The sequence below is a fragment of the Meriones unguiculatus genome, chromosome 5, assembly GCF_030254825.1.
Source record: "Meriones unguiculatus strain TT.TT164.6M chromosome 5, Bangor_MerUng_6.1, whole genome shotgun sequence".
Classification (NCBI taxonomy): domain Eukaryota; kingdom Metazoa; phylum Chordata; class Mammalia; order Rodentia; family Muridae; genus Meriones; species Meriones unguiculatus.
This window is the reverse complement of record NC_083353.1, coordinates 115,660,313-115,678,988: the sequence shown is the minus strand read 5'-3', so window position 1 is coordinate 115,678,988 and position 18,676 is coordinate 115,660,313. Positions and strand designations below refer to the sequence as shown.

Sequence of the window (18,676 nt, the reverse complement as noted above, 5' to 3'; positions counted from 1 at the left end):
CAGGAAACAACAATCCAGGAGCAGGAAGGAGGAAATGGAAGCGCTGGGCTGTGAAACTGAACAGGGAAGACGATGGGCAATGCTAGGACATGGCCAGGAAATGTTCACGCGGCAGGATCACAGTGATATTCTAGCAGCAGCGACCGCACACCATCCCGCTTGACATTTCACGGCAGAGCATAGCATGTGTTGTTGTTGTTTTTGTTTTCACCAGTAGAGCATCCCCGCAGAAGAGGAGATGGGGCATGGTGTTTCTGGGATGGAGGGACCGGCGTGCACCAGGTGAAGTTGTGGGAAGAAGTGCTGTGCAATAGAACTCGCCGTTCATGGAAGAAAAGCCAGGGTGGAAATCTGGAGGAGAGGAGAGAACAAACACTGTTTTTTTTTTTTTTTTTTTTTTTTTAAGGAATGCAGGGGTCTGAATCTGGAGGAGGAATTTAACTAGCTATATCCCCGGGATCCCTGTAGAGGACCCTGCCTTCCACTAGCCACAATAAGCCAGGAGGATGTGATCATTGGCTTTGATTAAAGAGGTGGGTGGTGTGCGCGGGCGGCAACGCGAGCCGCGGTGGTGCGGAGGGGCGGTGCCAAGGCCGTGCGAGGAACCAATCAGCGGCGAGTCTGGGCTCCTGCCCGCTCCTCAGAGGCTCCGCGGCGGTGGAAGGACCGGAGCTTCTGGCTGCCTCCTCCCGGTGCTGCGAGCGTCTAGGCGCCGCTCCACTGGGGACTCCGCGCAGGTTCAGGGCTCAGACTGCTTTGCGTCGTTGTGGGGACCCTTGCGCGAGTACGTCCAGAGCCTAGAAACTGGTCCTGAGGGGGCAGAGGGCCACTTAGGGGGGTGGGTGGGGGTGCGGGAGGCAGGACTGAGGTTAGGAGGCGAATAGGCGACATGCTTCTCACGTTTGTCCCAATTAGCACCAAGTTGGCAGACAACCCACGACGCCTTCCTCCCCAGCCCCCACCCCCGGTGTCACATTCTCTGCATTTCGGCCTATTCTGACTGGAAGAAAACTTCAGCTCCCCCTGATAGGGTCAGGGGGGACAGACACTTGGCACCACCTTCTCCCGGTAACACTGCGTGGATGAAACCCCGGGGATCCTCAACCGTAGCGCTCTTACCGAACTGCACCCCTCTGAGTGCGGCTGGCGTGGGGGTTGTGGGACCAGGGTGGGCTGGGCAGAGAGGCCTCGGGGGGGAGGGGCGGGGTGGCGCGGAGAAGCGAGATGCAGGAGGGAGATTGCTTGGGTGACTGCATCTAAAGCAGACCGGGTCCAAGGAGTTCTGCCAGGGACACCCGCTGCCTGCATTGCGTCGGACCTGACCATCTCCAATGTGAAATTCCCGGGGAAGGTCGCGCGCAGCTTAAGGGCCGTGCGTGGGCGGGGCTGCGGGCCACCGGGGAAGAGGAGTTGGTAGTGGGCTTTCCGAGGAGGAGAGGGTGGAAAAGGAAGAAAAGCTGTGCTGGCAAGCATGGGAACTGAATGACAACCCCCGCCTCTGCCAAACCACCCCCTCATATTTTCCATCTACCTCCTCGCTTCTGCCCTCCCCCGCCCTCCCCAACCCACGCCCGGGTGGGCCAATCGCTGCTCCGCATTCCAGGCGCTTTCTCAGGTTTCTGCTGATCTTGCAGCACCCAGAAATGGACCGTGCGGACCTGCGGCCGCAACCTCCCCTCCTCACTCTGAGCTGCTGAAGGCTCCCGGCGCGCCGCCGAGCGAGGTCTCCACGCGGTGGTGCGGAGAGTGCAGGTTATCCGAGAGCCATGTAGAACCGGACTTTGGGCCGCCCGCCTCCCCGGGGATCGGATCAAGGGCTCGCGGAGTGTCCAGAGGGGGCGAGAGTGCTGCTTTTCGCCATTTGCTTGGGTGATTCGGGAGAAGGTGGCCCTTTTTGTCTGTTTGTTTTTGCACCCGGCGAGAGAACGGCGTCTCCAGGTTGCCTGCACCGAGTGACGATGGGGGGGAGGGAACGGAGGTTTCCTTCGTAGCTGCTCAGTCAAACGATTGGACCCCTGAGAGGGGAAGGACGCAGACCGCGAGGGGCCCGGGAGCCTCTCGCGGATGCTGCTGCGGCGGCTTCCAGGGCTCGCTCGCTCGGGCTGCTGCAAAGGCGACCCTGCCGCATTCCGACTCTGCGCGACTCAGCACCGCCCCTGCGCCAAGCCGGCCCGCCAGGTAGGGGGCTCCCCAGTTCGGGGCTGCAGACTCGGAGGTTGGGGTGACGGGGGAGGGGGAGGCTGAGGGTGCGGGGTTGATGCCCGGGGCCGGGAGCTCCTCCAGTATCTCTAAGCGCTTTTCCGAGCTCCAGTTTAACGAAGTTGTGAACGCATTCGGCTGTTGGGCATTGATTGGGGAAGTGGGATGGAAGATTTCCAAACTTGGATTTCTGGGTGTCTGTTGTGTGTCTGTCCGTGAGTGTGTGTGAACCCCCAGTAAAAAGTCCAGTGTGTCCTACAAAAGCTGGTAGTCTGTGCTCTTCGGTGTCTAAGGTTCGTCCCATCGGAACGCTTCTGATTTTCTACCCTGGTATCACTTTTTATTTCTCCGCAGCGTCCATCGATCGCCCCCGGTGGGAGCTTAGAAGGCGGCAGGCGAAGAGGGGTAGAAGGGGGGAGAGCCGAGGAGCAGCAAAGTGGGTGACAGGCCTGGGGTCCCGCTGAGTTGACACTGCACCGGGTCCTAGGAGGGCTTCAGGAGGGAGGGGAGCCCGGGCGAGCCCCGAAACCATGGCAGGTGTGCGTTAAGGCAATCAGAGCAGGAAGAAAAAAACCCACCGACCAACACAGACACATACAAAACAGAGCACATCCACCAAACCTGAGCCTAGCCAAAAAAGCCTCACTGGTGACCCTCAGGCATAGGGGTTTCCAAATTGGGTAAAGGGCAGAGTGGAGGAGGGGGAAGCAGTAACCAGCAAAGTTACAGACCTCTGAACCTATTGGCTCAGAAGCCCCTCCCCGTGAGCGTGGGGGGAGACTCACTCTCCGGTGGGGGGGCCGCTTGGGTCCCCCCCACCCCTCCTCCCTCACTCCTCCACACCTCCTGCTCTCTCCTGGCCTCCCACCCCTGCACCCCGCTTCCATCATGACGGTGATGTCCGGGGAGAACGCGGACGAGGCTTCAGCCGCTCCGGGTCACCCCCAGGACGGCAGCTACCCACGGCAGGCCGACCACGACGACCACGAATGCTGCGAACGCGTGGTGATCAACATCTCCGGGCTGCGCTTCGAGACGCAGCTCAAGACCCTGGCACAGTTCCCCAACACGCTGTTGGGCAACCCAAAGAAACGCATGCGCTACTTCGACCCCCTGAGGAACGAATACTTCTTCGACCGCAACCGGCCCAGCTTTGATGCCATCCTTTATTACTACCAGTCGGGGGGTCGCCTGCGCAGGCCGGTCAACGTGCCCCTGGACATGTTCTCTGAGGAGATCAAATTCTACGAGTTGGGCGAGGAGGCCATGGAGAAGTTCCGGGAAGACGAGGGCTTCATCAAGGAAGAGGAGCGCCCCCTACCTGAGAAGGAATACCAGCGCCAGGTGTGGCTGCTCTTTGAGTACCCAGAGAGCTCGGGGCCTGCCAGGGTTATTGCCATAGTGTCCGTCATGGTCATCCTCATCTCCATAGTCATCTTTTGCCTGGAGACTCTCCCTGAGCTGAAGGATGACAAGGACTTCACGGGCACCATCCACCGCATCGACAACACCACAGTCATCTATACTTCCAACATCTTCACGGACCCCTTCTTCATTGTGGAAACTCTGTGCATCATCTGGTTCTCTTTTGAGCTGGTGGTGCGCTTCTTTGCCTGCCCTAGCAAGACGGACTTCTTTAAGAACATCATGAACTTCATCGACATTGTGGCCATCATCCCTTATTTCATTACCCTGGGCACGGAGATAGCTGAGCAGGAGGGAAATCAGAAGGGCGAGCAGGCCACTTCCCTGGCCATCCTCAGGGTCATCCGATTGGTAAGGGTATTCAGAATCTTCAAACTCTCCCGCCACTCTAAGGGCCTCCAGATCCTGGGCCAGACCCTCAAAGCTAGTATGAGGGAGTTAGGGTTGCTCATCTTTTTCCTCTTCATTGGGGTCATACTGTTTTCTAGTGCAGTGTACTTTGCCGAGGCGGAAGAAGCTGAGTCGCACTTCTCCAGCATCCCCGATGCTTTCTGGTGGGCGGTGGTGTCCATGACCACCGTGGGATACGGTGACATGTACCCTGTGACAATTGGAGGCAAGATCGTGGGCTCCTTGTGTGCCATCGCTGGTGTGCTGACAATTGCCCTGCCCGTACCTGTCATTGTGTCCAATTTCAACTATTTCTACCACCGAGAAACTGAGGGGGAAGAGCAGGCTCAGTTGCTCCACGTTAGTTCTCCTAACTTAGCTTCTGACAGTGACCTCAGCCGGCGCAGCTCCTCTACTATCAGCAAGTCTGAGTACATGGAGATCGAAGAGGATATGAACAATAGCATAGCCCATTACAGACAGGCAAATATCAGAACTGGTAACTGCACCACAGCTGATCAAAACTGCGTTAATAAGAGCAAGCTCCTGACCGATGTTTAAAAAGCAACAGGCAAGCAAGCAAAAGCCCCCCAACAAAATCCCTGGCGACTCTGGTCCCACTCTGTAGATACTTTACTAAATATTAGTCTTTGAATGCTTTATTTAATTGTCAATGCATTGTTGCATTGTGAATTTGGGGAGTGGCAAACCTGAAGCTTTCAAGATCCATTAAAAAAAAACCCAGCTATTTTCATTTTATCAAAAAAATGAGAAAAGAAAGAATATTTTATAAAACTGGCTTAAATGCTGTCCATTAAGTAGTCTGTGTGAAATACGACTCATGCTTTCCTTGTACTGAAATATTTCCAATCTTTTGGCTTAAGTTTTTTTTTTTTAAAATTAAAATAAACCTAAAGATGACCACTTAGGAATATAAAAATTCAAATTTGCATGGGACTCCACTCTAAAAACCTTTGCAAACTGCAAAGCACACTTCAGAATAGTGTACCCTTGTGGAACACTTTGTAACAGCCTCAGTGGTCAGTGAAAAAAAAAAATGCTTTTATTTTGATCAACCGAATTGCATACAAGATGAACAAAATCCGGACTAATTAAGACTGGTTCAGAAAGTACCTTGCAAATCTGTTACTGGTCCCGATCTGTTGGGGTCTTCCATCTGCCCCATTCTCTTAAATTCAGTCTATTCTTTTTAGAAAAGGGTAACTCGATGAAATGAGCTGATTCATCTGTAGGGCTGCTAAGTTCTCTCAACTGCATATGATCCAAATATAGGTCTTTTCTCACCAAATCCTGCACCCTGACCCCTGACCTTCAGAAGTGGATGTAAAACCTTACCCTCCTTATTGCAAGAGCACAAGAGTTAAATGGTAAGCATGTTTGAATCTGATAACATTTATTTTATAATTGCATGCCGAGAAAGTTAGCCCAGACAATAGGGAATAAGCTTTCGTTGGGGTTTACTCCTCTAAACATAGGCCCCTTTTCATTTGCATTCACCAAAAGTGCACTCCTTCACTTATTAACTCCTTTCTTAGCAACTACAGTACTGTACTTAAGTACATAGTCAGATGGGAACAATCCCTTTTTGGAGCTCAAAGCATGTTCTCTTAGTCAGCATTATGGCCTATTTGATTAAGATATACCTTGACTTAATTAATGCATGATCTCAGTAATAAAAATTAGAAAATACTAAAAATCACGAGTCTGTGGGATGAAAGGCCCAAAACGAAACAATGGGGTGGGGGTGGGGGTGGGGGGACACTCCCTTCAATTTTCCTGCCTTTGCTCAGGGAAATGTCAAGCTTCTGTGTAGGTATAGGCAGAGAGAGGACCAATATGCCCATCCTTTAAGAGAAAACTGAGGAAAGCTAAATAAGTCACCAAGGTATTCAATAGACCTAAGACAAGCATTCTTTCTAGCTGAACATAAATACAAGCAAAACAAGCAAAAAAAAAAAAAAAAAAAGAAAAAAAAAGGTGCAATATTGCATGTTTTTTTTTTTTTTTTGGTGCATTGTTTATCTCTTTATGCACCCAGAGCAGAGCTGATTTCTTTTTGCAGTCCTGATTTGAAGTCTATAGAGACTTCAGCCCTCCCCTTGAGGCTACCTGAAGAAACTCAGCCCGTTGATTTAATAGTCGCTTAGTGCCTTTATCTGTACCCACAGTGAACTGCAGAAAGTGCCTCCGTAACTCAGCTGGGAAGTTATTTTTAAAAAGGGAGGAAGGGTCGGGGCACAGACCTTTTGCTTTTTGTTTCGTTTGTTTTTCCATCCTCACTTTCTCACTTCACCACTGTGAGAAGACCGCACCACCCTCAGAGCCCCAAAGAAGAGAGAGAGAGGGCAGGTGCTGCCTCTCTGGCCATCTACTGGACTTGGTCTCCTTGGCAGCCTAACTCTGGATATGAACTGAGACACATCTTTGAATTGGACACAACCCATAAACCTGTTCTGTTCTCTTCTCTTCTGTTTTCTTTCTTCTCTATCGGAAGCCAAGAGAGACATTTTGAGAATGCAGAAAGCCACTCTGGACATACAAAGCTTTCTCAGGTTCAGTGGTCCCTTCTCCCTCCACCCTCTCAGCTGTAGCACTTTGCAGACCTCTGATACTCTGGTCTTTGGGGCTATCGTTGTGAATCATGGGAACACTTATCTCACAGTGATCTTTCATAGGCCAGCCACCCTGGCCAACCTCCTATAGATATTTCCTATGATGTTCCTATGATTGTCCCTCCTGGAAGTCACTTCACTGGCTGAACATCTGACTACTGCTGCCCCAGCCACCGAATCCAGAGAATGGTGGGAACCCCATGTCCAGCTGAAAGATCGTCATATCACACAGGCTGTGGAGTCCAGCAGCTACCCACCAACGGAGAGGCGTTCGTTGCCTTTTTGAGGATGCTGGAGTGGGGAATCTTCATTCTGCTTATAGCATGTGGCTGCCTACTACTGTTTGCCTTACATTCTTGCCTGGCTTCTTCTGGAATCTTCCCTCGTACTTCCACCATCCTTTTCCCCCACCCAGCCTTCAGACTAGAAGTGAGGCCCTCAACCAAGAAACTACAGGGACATCCAGGCTGTCTAGCTCAAATGAAAGAAGATGGACATTTTCTTTCCCTGTGCAACTATTGTGAGTCTTCAGGGTGAACACAACACATATCCTGGATTATGAGGTGCCAAGAACTGCCCAGCCTCTGACTACGGGGTATTAAACCCTCCCATGTGTTGCTCACTCTTTGAACCTTAGATCACCATTCTGATCTTTTCTTTTACATGCTTGCAAGTCTCTAGTTGGGAGAAAAATGCCAACTCCTCCTCCAGTCTCCAGGGATATCTTGAACTTTTATTTTGACTCTGAGATCTAGGACACAACAGAACTCTGTCAACAGCAATAATCCACTCAGTACTATGGGATGGATGCGTTAGAGGATGAGACAATGAGGTGAAGACTGTTGAGCCAGCTCCTGGACACTTGGCCTGCCTCTTGTAGCTGTTCCCTGGACAGGTTGAATGTTCTGTATATGCTACAAGAAAAAGTGCTGCATGTGGTGAAGTGGTCTGCCTGGGGTTGGGGGATGTGCTGTTATGAGTTTGGAGTGGATGAGGGATACGGATGCTGGTTATCCATCTGTAGCTTATTGCAGTAAGCGTGATGACAAGGAGCACAGGGATTTTCTGTGTAGCATAGGCATGCGACCTTTGACTAAGCTCTTACCCCTGCACTGTAGTGTGCTGAAATGTCTCTGCAGACCTGAAGGCGCACTTAACTAAACTGCCTACTAAGGAATGACTCTCATTTGGTCCGCTTCATACTCCCTTCCCCAGGCGTTTGCCCTTCCATCCTCTTCTTAGGTACCGAGCCTTGACAGCTCATGCCCTGATGCTTACACCCGTTTTCTCTGGAAGGAGAAGACTCATGATGCACTGATAGCCATAGCCCAACTCTTCCAACATGTAGGGCCCTAGTTCCATAGGATACCCATGGAAGGGTCAGGTCATCCTGTGGCTATTAGCCATCCCAGAATCTCTGAAGTGCTTAACTCAGTTCAAGTGATCTGAATCAGAGAGACCAAAGATATTAATTTTCTCTGTCCTCGTATTTCTAGAAGACAGACAATAGGCAGGGACAGGGTTTGGTTTGGTTTTTCTCTACCCTTTTTCCATCTGTGTACACGCAGCACCTCCCTCCCCTTTGAGACTTGAATTCTAAAGCTCAATGACATCTGTTCACTGGGAGTGTGTCTGTGGATTAGTCCAGAGCACCAGGTCAAACATTCTTCCATACTATAGTCAATGAACAGTCATTTTTCTAAATTGAAAGTGTGTGGTGGGTTCAGATTCCACTAAGGTGGAAACAGACTTACCATAAGACTTATCACAGCCTTGATCCTCTTGAGACTAGACAAGAACAAGTGTATGAATGGCGGCTGAGGAATACATTTTCTGAAGTAGAAATGAGGTTCAACCCATAAGGGACTTTCTTCATGTTGGGTGTAGTTAAAACTTTTCAAATTAGTGTCTAAATGAATCAGTTAAAAACAAAAGTTTTCAACCTCATGCTTAATATAGGAGGGCTCAAAGCACATGTTTATTATTTTTTTTTTAAAGCAACTTTAAATTTTAACTTCTTGTTTGGTAGACTGGATTGAACAGAAAGTAGAAAGGGAACATTAGCAGAAGGCAAGTCCCCATTTTCTTCCAGGAATGACTTATTTCTGGGAGTGGTGAGAGTTGGTGGGTGGTAACCATCCATAGTATAAAATTGTTAGAAAGACTATAAACTGCCAAACAACCACGTTATCTCCCAGCCTTTTCCAAGCAGGAGTGAAACCTTTTGATATTTATATTCGTTTTGGGAAGACAAACAGACCAGAGTTTGAGGAGCAGACACAGCTAGGTTGAACTGTGATCTCAGGAGGTGGACTCTCGCCTGCTGTGTGGTCCGGCCATACTTACATTCATGGCATGGGTCTTCAGGGTATATGCAAACGTGTCTAGAATGACTCAGGTAAAATTTCAGGGAATGTACATTACTTTCCACTTTTGTAAAGAAACAGGCAGGAACCAAAATGTTAACCAAAACTATTCCATTACCTTAGGCCACTGTGCAAAATCATTCAGGTCATAGACAGAAGCTTCAAAGCCTTGGAATCAAATGGCAGCCTCTTTGCTCACTGACTCATGGAAGTGTCAATGTGTAAGCAGAGCATTAGACACTGCTGCCTTTAGGAAGGCTTTGAGAGGGTTAACCCTAGCCACAGTGATTTTCATGTAGGAGTTATCAGGGAATTTGTGGTGTGAGACTTCAAAAGCTCTAGAAAAGTTGTTTTTCCCTAAATAGCAGAAAAAGAAGAAATGGAATAAAGAAAGAAAATGAAACAAGAAAGCCCTTGCAAACAAACAAACAAACAAAAACCGCTAGGTCATAAGTTGTCTCCCCTTTCCGAAACGCACAGAAGTCTGTTTCTTCTTCAATGCACTGTTTAAGGATCACACATGCAGCAGCCATAAGTGGGTGATATGACCTCTATGACATACCTCTAAGATTAAAGGTAAAATATTCCCGAGGCTGAAAATTAAAGTTGAGATGTAGTAATCTGAAGTGCACCCTCAGGACGACAAACCATTGCAGCTGATGAAGTTCTGTTTTATTCCTTGGCTTTGCCAATTGCTTACTCCTGAGTTAAGGACCTGTCTCATCTCATCTCCCCTGCACTTGCCCTGCCCTAACCGTTTACCATGTTGGGTCGAGGATACTGAATGTTACGAATGGAGAACCTAATGATGCGCATAGTTTTCATCTATGCAATTTTACTTGGTTCTGTCACTTCATGATCTGTTCATATTTGGCATCAATTAAAGATAATTTTTAAGGATCTTATCACGAATCCCTTGACTTTTTGTGTGTGTCTTCTTTAACTGGTCTTTTTAGGGGCCTCTACTCATATCCTCTGCTTTGGGGTCTATTTAAATGACATAATGATGACTCAAGGTAGATGCCAGGAAGTGACGTCATTTCCTTTGGGCTGGTGGACAGTTGCTGCCATCGAAGGGGTTTGTGTTTTGATAGTCAGCTCACAGGTTGGTTGTGGACAGGATTGCAGACCCTTGATATTTAGCCTGTATAAATGGTGGGGAATACAGCCCTGAAGAAATGAAGCCAAAGGTAGTATAGACATCTGTTATCCTTAATTAAATTGCTTTGAATGTGAGCAGTTTTTCAGGGCTGCCCCAGAAGTTTTACGGGAAAAGGTGTGTGTGTGTGTGTGTGTGTGTGTGTGTGTGTGTGTGTGTGTGTGTCTGTGTCTGTGTGTGTGTGTCTGTGTGTGTTTGCATGTGTAGACTCAGACCGGTGCTATGACATGGTATCAAATCATGTGTTAGATAGAGAGTGCTGTTAGTGGAAAGAAGGAAGAGTTTGTTTGTAAGTGCTCTTTACACACGCTTTCCCAAGTTCTCTGTGTGGTTAACATTTCTTTCTTCCCTTTCTTTTTCTTTTTAAATTTTTATTTATTTAAGTTTTTATTTGTTTGTTTGTTTTTGTTTTTTTCAAGAAATGGTTTCTCTGTGTAGCTTTGGCTGTGCTGGACTTGCTTTGTAGACCAGGCTGACTTTCTTCCCTTTCAACAAATGGTGATGTGTTTCCTAAAATTTCGACCTCTTTCCTTCCTTGAGAATATCACATCTTATTCCACTTTTACATCAGAGCAAACAGGGGTCCGTGCTTCAGAACAGGGGTATTATGTGAGCCCAGTGCTCTGGATGGCTGGGCACCATTGTGGCATTGACTTGTATCGTAGTAGACACGGCATGGGCAATTTGGAGATAGAACCTACTTTTGCTATAGAGGTTGCTACTAGAAGCAGAGTCTGGGGCTAGGAAGAAAGCTGCCTGTGGATTTTTCATTTCTGGTCAAACTATGGGTTGGGTTAAGCGAAGGAAGGAGAGAGCTAATTCATGACAAGAGCACTAGAGACACACAGGCCAGGAAAAGCACAGCTTCCGGTATGCTACTCAGGGCTCAGCATTAGAATGGTCTAGAAGTTGAGGCAAGAAGAGCTTGTAGGTGCAGAGGCAGTGCTGCACCTGGAAGCTGTGTCAATCACGGAGCTTCTGAACATTAGTTATGCCTGTTTTAGGGGAAGCCAAACAGAGAAGGGAGAGTGGACAGAAGGACGGGATTGCATCACAGCTCCTTTGTGGTTCATCGGGTAGCTGTGTGCTGCAGTCAGTCTGATGCTATATGTTGAGCAGGCAGGAGTGTGGAGGAAGACCAGTGCCAGGCTGAGCAAAGTGCCTGGCTGTACGGTTGGACTGATCACCAGCAAGCCCCATTGTGAAACCCTGCTGAGAACTGGTTTTCAGGACACCTTACTTCATTTGCTCAATCCAAGGTGATGCTTGTGGCTGTGTGCACTCTTATCTGACACACTTGCAAAAGAGAGGACAACAGTGCTTAGGACCTACCTTGGCTTGATTCACCCCACTTTTAGGGAGGTAAGAGAATATGTATTTTTAAACAGAATCTTAGAACTGATGAAAATGAAAAACCCTTGGAATCATTGACAACAGACCACTAGTTTCCACCCGTCCCAAAGCTAAGAATGAAAGAATGTCATCAGTTAGCATGGTGGGCCTATAGAAAAGCTTCCCTCATTGTTCTGTGTTTGCCTCTCTGATGTACCCATCAATGTATTTTAAACCTACCTTGATTTATGGCTTTCTATGTTCTGTAAAATTTTATAAAACTTCACAAACTGCTTCCTTGTTGGAACACGAAAGTCTTGGTCCTGTGTCTACAATCTCTTAAAATGGCTTCAGAATGAACCACCTCTTATTCTCCTCTCCAAACACCAACCCAGCCAACCAACTGATCCACCAACCAACCAACCAAAATAACAACTTGGTTCCTTGGCTGGGGGCATAGCTCAGTGTCATAAACAAAGAAACAAACTCAAGTAGACACGGAGACACATTAACAATGACCATAGTGCATTGAATGTTTTGTTTCCTGAAATCAGAACCCTTCAAATTTGACAAGTTCTTTTGCATCAGAACCATGGCTAGTGTCTGTCTATCTCTGTCTTGGGCTCTACCTCTATCTATCTCTCTATCTGTATCTCTACACCAACCCCGACCTCTATCTCCACCTCCATCTTCTCTACCCCCATCCCCTGCCTTACCCCCACCTTGGCCTCCACCTCCATCATCTCTGCTCTGGGGAGCCCAGCACAAACCAGGGAAACATTCTATCAATGAGTCACCCTGCACCCCTTGATAGAACCTTTAGATCTTCCTTTAACAATCTTTTTATCCCACATGGCCTTGGTTTTGTCCTGCCCCAACACTGACTTTGTTCTGGATCTCATAGATGTACCACACTGCAGAGCATTGTATTCTGGAGGTCATTTGCCCAGTGACAGCCCAGAATGTAGTTGTAACTTATGGGATGAGGTTTGCTCTTCCCCTTCTTCCTCCTTTCTCCCTCAGCACTCCTCTGTATACAGACCTCTAGAGTCACTAGCAGCCCTTTACTTAAAGTCAGAGGCATAGTTCCTCCCCATAAGATGCTAATAGCAACACTTCATTTGTGTAGATATCATAGCAGTTTCTAAATCACCTTCTCCTTAATTATGTTGCTTTCTTCCCTCCCTGTGGGTTAGGTAGGGCTGTTATGAGTATTCCTGTCTTATAGACCTGCCCAACCCCAACGTGGCAAGGTGGAGGGGTGGCTTGGGTTTATTGTAGCGTTGAGGCCTGGTGACTGCAGACCCACTGTTGGGAAAGACTTAACATATGTAAGGAAAGGTCAGAGGGCTCTGCCTAGGTCCTTGGTTTCTCTTGATTGTTCTCATTTCTGAAAGAAAACTATAATTCCCCCTAATGTGTGGATTCAATGAAAGATAATAGGACCACGTGTTTAATACATTCTAATGTATTACAGGAATTTGAGATAGTAATATGTTATTAATTGCAGTGGTAGAGGCAAGCACGGCAGAGGATCCTAGCAGTAGTCAATTCCTTCTTGTAGCAGGAGTACTGTCTTAGAGAATGACTCCAGGGAAAAGAGATGCTACAGTCAGTGCCTGGCTGGTTGATGGGGGAGTCTGAAGCTCTGGTGGGATTACATGTTTCAAAAGGAAACTTCGGTACATTTATCACATAATACTAGGCAGTCAGCAGTCCCAAGATGCTCAGCCACCCTTCCTAATTCTGTCCCTCCCTTGCTTTTGGCATGACTTCTGTTTTCCATCTTCAAAACCCTAAATATCAAGGGCAAACTCTGCCTTGCAATATGTTGAGGGACCAGAAGGTATCTGATAATGATCTCAGTTAGGATTGCAAAATGTTGTCTGGTTTGATTTTTTTCCCCCTTCCACCTGTGAATATTGAGAAATAAAGCAAGATGTTGCTTGGAAATTTTTCTCATATGCCTGTCTGAGAGACATTTTATAAATATATTTTAAAAACTATTCTTAACTGTCCTCACTAAAAATAAAAATGCTCATGAGCATCTATGAGTCAATATAGTCTTTTCCTGAATAGCACGTACTACAGAAATGCTTATGAAACCGGTACATTATAACATCACTATGGCGGTCTAGCCATTCCCTCCCAAAACTAGCTGGATGTAAACCACAGAGCAGCTCCTGGCAGCTTTTCCTAAGGCATTTTCTTGTATGTAGTTGAACAAGGAGTGGAAAGAATCTTCAGTTCATGAAATGTCTTTTTTGGAGAATAACATTCAAGGGGTAAATTGGATTCTTTTACCTATTAACGCCTTTTAAAAATAGGTTTTATGTGGCATGCCTTTGTTTGCTGTGGTAAATAGCCCATTCTCATTGTTCAAACTTATTCCAGTAACAGCCCAGGAAAATCCAATTCCAGCTAAATTCATTGTCGCGCCTCCCCCGTTACTCCTGCCAAGAATTAAAATTAGACGTGATCAAGAAGGAGAAGCTGACGTTTTTAGATAACTTTGTTGCCCTTAGGGCACGTCCAGTTTATCATAACACAATTTTTTTTATTTCTCAATATAGTGAGCTGAGATTTTGGAAACCCAACTATTTTTAAAGTTCTGGATGCTTCCCTGACACCCTGAATTCCACGGTATGCCATCATTTCCCTGCTTCAGCAGGAATGAGTGTTGCTTCATGTGAGTTTTACAGGGAATCAATTTGAAACTCAGATGCACTGTACAGTGTGTTCCCCCTTCGTATTAAGGAGCAAAACAGTTCTTGATCTCAGAGAAAGTTGCGCGCATGTCAACCCTCCTGAGATGAGACGCCCACCTCTGGTTTTTGAAAGATTACAGGATATTAGCTTAGTGTTAAAGGACATTTCTAGTGAAGCTTGAATGAATGTTTTTTTAAAAAAAATCCAACAGGATAAAGATCTTATCAATCGATTTCAAAAATAATACCCTCCGGGATGGGAGACAGAGCCACTGGGTAAAGACGGTTGCAGTACAAATCTGAGGACCTGTGTTTGAATTTCCAGAACTCAGGGTTTCTATTGCTGTGCTGAAAAACCACGAGAGGAAAGGGTTTATTTGGCTAGCACTTCCACATCACACATCAAAGGAAGTCAGGACAGGCACAAACAAATCAAACAAGGCAGCAGCCTGGATGCAGGGGCCATGGAGGAATGCTGATCCTCGGCTTTCTCCCCATGGCTTGCTCAACCTGCTTTCTTATAGAACCCTGGACTGGCAGCCCAGGGATGGCCCCACCCACAACAGGCTGGGCCCTTTCCTCATCAGTCATTAAGAAAATGCCCCACACCGTGATCTTATGGAGGCTTTCTCAGTTTAGGTTTCTTCCTTTCAGATGACTCTCATTTGTATCAAGTTGACATAAAACTTCAGCATACCGTGTAAATCTGGGTACAGTGGTACTCTTCTGTGAGCTCAGTGATCTACCTACAGTAAGATGGGAAGCAAAGGTGGGGAATCCTGGAATCTTTTGGGCAAGCAGCAAAGCAAAAAGGCCCCTTCTTAAACAGGGTGGATGGCAAGGACTGATGCCTGAGGTTGTTCCCTGATCTCCACATGTGTACCATGGCATGCATGCATGTACACTCACACATGAAAATGTGTGTGTTCTCACACACACACAGATAAAGAAAAATGTTCCTTGCATGAGAAAGATCAAGTATGTGATCTTCAGCCTTTGTGTTGGCCATTCCAAAACCAAACTAAAGTGCCATTACATGAGCAGTTTGTTGGGAGCACTCATCAAAGAGAATATTTAAAGCCCTAGTCTGGTCTATAGAGAGTGTTCCAGGACAGCCAGGGCTACAGACAAACAGACAAACAAAAACAAAACAAAACAAAAAGAACATTTAAAGTCAAAGGGCCCAATGTATGTGAAGCAGATGTGGACACAGGCGGTTTAGTATGTAACAGCCAGACACCTGACTTTGTAATTATCATGGGTTTGCAGCAAGAGGACAGTGGAGAATGGATGTTTATGGTTTATGGTTTAAGGTTTATGTGCTTGAAGGTAGGGAGTTTGACAAGAACATTTTTTCAGGTGAATGCTTAGAAAATGAGCTGGCATGGGAGAGCTGGAGACGCTTGACCCATTTGGTGAGTAGGGAGAAGTGAATTAATTGTTGACGGTCATTAATACTCATTAGTGCCCATAGTCATTTTGGTGGCTGAAAGAGCGTCTCATTGGCTGATTTCTATTAATTATTAAGTGATTGATTCTTAGGCTAAATTGTGATAGAATTGGTACTGTACGGTGGACTAAATTATCCAGGAAGTTTGGTGGAAGTCACTAAGATAGGCGTGGACATTGTTGCAAAGAGGAAGTGGGGGACAAGAGATGATTTTAGGATTTGATATTGAGTTCTAGTGCTTAAAGACAAGGAGTAGCATTTCATCATGTCTTAGGTATGGATATTGACCCAAGGTGGGGGAGTGATTAAAGATTAATTTTAACAGGCAGAATCCTACAAGGACTAAAACTGCTTCGGTGTGCATTTCCTTTATAAGCCATGGCTGTACTGGAGGCCGTCTTTGCCATTCACATAAATGTTTGTGTATGTGCTTCATGAATGGTCACACACAGCTACAACTACTTTGTGAATGGAGGTCCTGAACTTCTTAAGCCAGTTACGGCGTTCTTAACTTCTCCAGCTGAGTCGGCATTTCATCTTCTCTGTGCTGAGATCAATTCTCCAATTCAGAAAACACAGCAGCTGAGATTATCAACAAACTGTTGTCTGTCTGTTCTTTATTTGGGGCATGAATCTCCCCTGTGGTTTGTTTTGAGGGTGGTTCTCACTCTAACCAGAATAGTTCATTGACAACTACCTTCCTCTTCAAGACCCGCACACTGAACACTTTCACACGGCAAAGTTCTTTGTCCGTTCTGCCTAAGACTGTATCGGGGCATCTCTTCACACATATTCCCACTCCCATGAGAGTCAGAGGTTGGTGCTTAATTTTCCTACAAGACTGCTTCACATGCCCTTTGGGTCATGATTGACTACACCCTGACCACTGGGAGCCATGTCTACACACGCTCTCTTACATGCATCTCTTCGTGGTTGTTTCACTACACATTAATGAAGGGAGAAGAGGGAAACTAGACACTGAGCTTGAAGATGGAGAAACAGGATTCCACAGCAAGTTAGTGCTGGTGAAAGAGTCTCTGCATCTGGAATTCTATTCCAGGTGCTTTTCATTACTTTCTCATGTTGCTAGATGCACATTTATCACTTCCCCGTGTCTCTAAAAAGAAACGCTTCCACAGCTTCCATTCACACATCATTACGTATCTGTACACATGTGATCCACTCGTGTGTGCACACACACACACATCTGCGTACTATGATCTCTACTCATTTAGCTGTCCTTGAGCCTGTGCTAAAACGCAGGTCTGCATCAGCCCTCGTGAGCTAGTATGTCCAATGATAGTAATGGTTTGTCACCATGCCCTTTGAATGAGGCTAAAACCAAATTTATAATGATATAGAGACAGCATTTTCCGCTTTTTTTTTTCAATGAGAGAATCTGCCACATAAAGAAAAAAATTAAAACAAACAAACAAACAAACCTGACCCTCGGAAATTGGGAGCATTTTTCTCTGGACCCTGGGTACTCAACTCAGTGCCTATGATGAAAGCTGCTCTGATTTTGCCCTGCTTGGATTGACATTTCATATGCTCTTTGTGTACCTTGGGGGTACAGTGATAGACAGTGGTGGGTCCAGATAGACTGTGGAACCCTGAAAGTTCTGACCTGTGGCCCTCTCTGAATGCTGGTTCTGTTCCTACCTGAGCTGTTTGTTTTCCTGTGTTAGATTCAAATAGTAGGTGCTTTTTACCCTGTTCAGGAAGGGACATTTCTAAATGGAATGCTTAGCTTTAAGTTACTGCCTTGAGGGTTCAGACAATTTGGGTTTGTGGGCCAATTGCATACCTCCTCCCCTCTTCAAAGACTTTTACTTCCTGATTCATAAACATAAGGGATTTCCTGGCCATATTACATGGTTGAATCACTAATGCAGGGCTGTACTGATGATTCCTAAGGACAGTACTTTGCTCTTGTGAGGCTGAGCGACACTAGTCAAATTTGTCTGAATGAAAGACTTGTCATAAAAATGAATGAATACTTGTAGGATGTTATATGTGCAGCCTAGCGTCAGTTAAACCCGCAGTTAGCTTTGTATGTTCGGACCATCTAGTTTTCCCTAAGCCCTAAATTTATAGACCACATTTACATTCATATGTCCAAAAGCCCACAATGGTGCCCTGTGTCTGTTTTAAAAGGGAAAGGTAGCCAGTGTTCCACTTACATCTTTTACAACTTAAGAAGAACTTCCACTAGGATTATTTTTAGAACCCAGTGCTGACCTCTTTGGTGGCAGGCAAGATATCATATAGCTTTCCAGGTGTAGACCGAATTCCCAGGACATAGATCCAGAGGTGAAGAAATGTATTATGTGCAGGGATATTATTGGTTATTTGCTCCTGGGATAATATTTGAGGGGAGAAATAAAAATAGGGCTGAGCAGAAAGGAAGCTGAGCTGCAGACATTTAAACAGAAGCACTGGCTGGGTCTAGGGGTGTTCTTTCAAGTCATCTTTATTCAGCATGTAAAGGCCAAACCTTCATGTTTTCTCATTAACCTATGTTTGGACACAGCTGCCCAGGGAAGGAACATGACCTTGGGGAAAGTGGTTCTCTTGTAAGTCATTCCTGAACAGACCTAAGACTGTTATATAAGCCTGAGGGATTAGGGGACCAGACTGGTACATGAAAGCATGCCTCATGAAGGCGTAATAAGCTTATGTGCGGCCAAAGGAAAGGCATCATGGGAAGCATGGTGAAGAGGTGAGCAGATGGAACATTCTGGGTGGATCATCTGCTTCTAATGAGCACTCCTTGACTGTAGTGTATAGATTGACTTGTTAAATGGACAAAGTGCTTAGAAGGCCCCTGGAGATGCTCCATTCTAAATGCACAGTAGGCCTCCTCCAGCCTGGCCTGAGCAAGTCTGTATGGATTGAATTCAATTATTTATCAGAGGCGATGGGTAATACTGGCTAATGCGGCCTAATGGCACAGGCTGGGGCGTCCCACTCCCTTGTAATGTGTGTTCTGAACACAGGCTTGGCTGGAGTGG

At 46.5% G+C, this 18,676-nt stretch overlaps 1 protein-coding gene across 4 annotated transcripts; it reads left to right on the top strand.

Moving 5' to 3' along the window:
• Positions 1–645: 645 nt before the first annotated feature.
• On the top strand, positions 646–9,918 carry Kcna1 (potassium voltage-gated channel subfamily A member 1). 4 transcript variants are annotated; one of them, XM_060384241.1, is made up of 4 exons: positions 646–784; positions 916–1,068; positions 1,635–2,178; positions 2,554–9,918. In XM_060384241.1, the coding sequence occupies exon 4, from the start codon at positions 3,088–3,090 to the stop codon at positions 4,573–4,575; it is 1,488 nt and encodes a 495-aa protein (XP_060240224.1). In that variant the 5' UTR covers positions 646–784; positions 916–1,068; positions 1,635–2,178; positions 2,554–3,087; the 3' UTR covers positions 4,576–9,918. The 4 variants fall into 4 exon arrangements, with proteins under 4 accessions (XP_060240224.1, XP_060240222.1, XP_060240225.1 ...); XM_060384239.1 differs by having other exon boundaries at positions 916–2,178; XM_060384242.1 differs by lacking the exon at positions 916–1,068 and having other exon boundaries at positions 651–784.
• Positions 9,919–18,676: the final 8,758 nt, after the last annotated feature.

Bases quoted from the DNA above. Each gene is read 5' to 3' on its own strand.
- Kcna1 (XM_060384241.1), top strand. From the start codon at position 3,088: ATGACGGTGATGTCCGGGGAGAACGCGGACGAGGCTTCAGCCGCTCCG.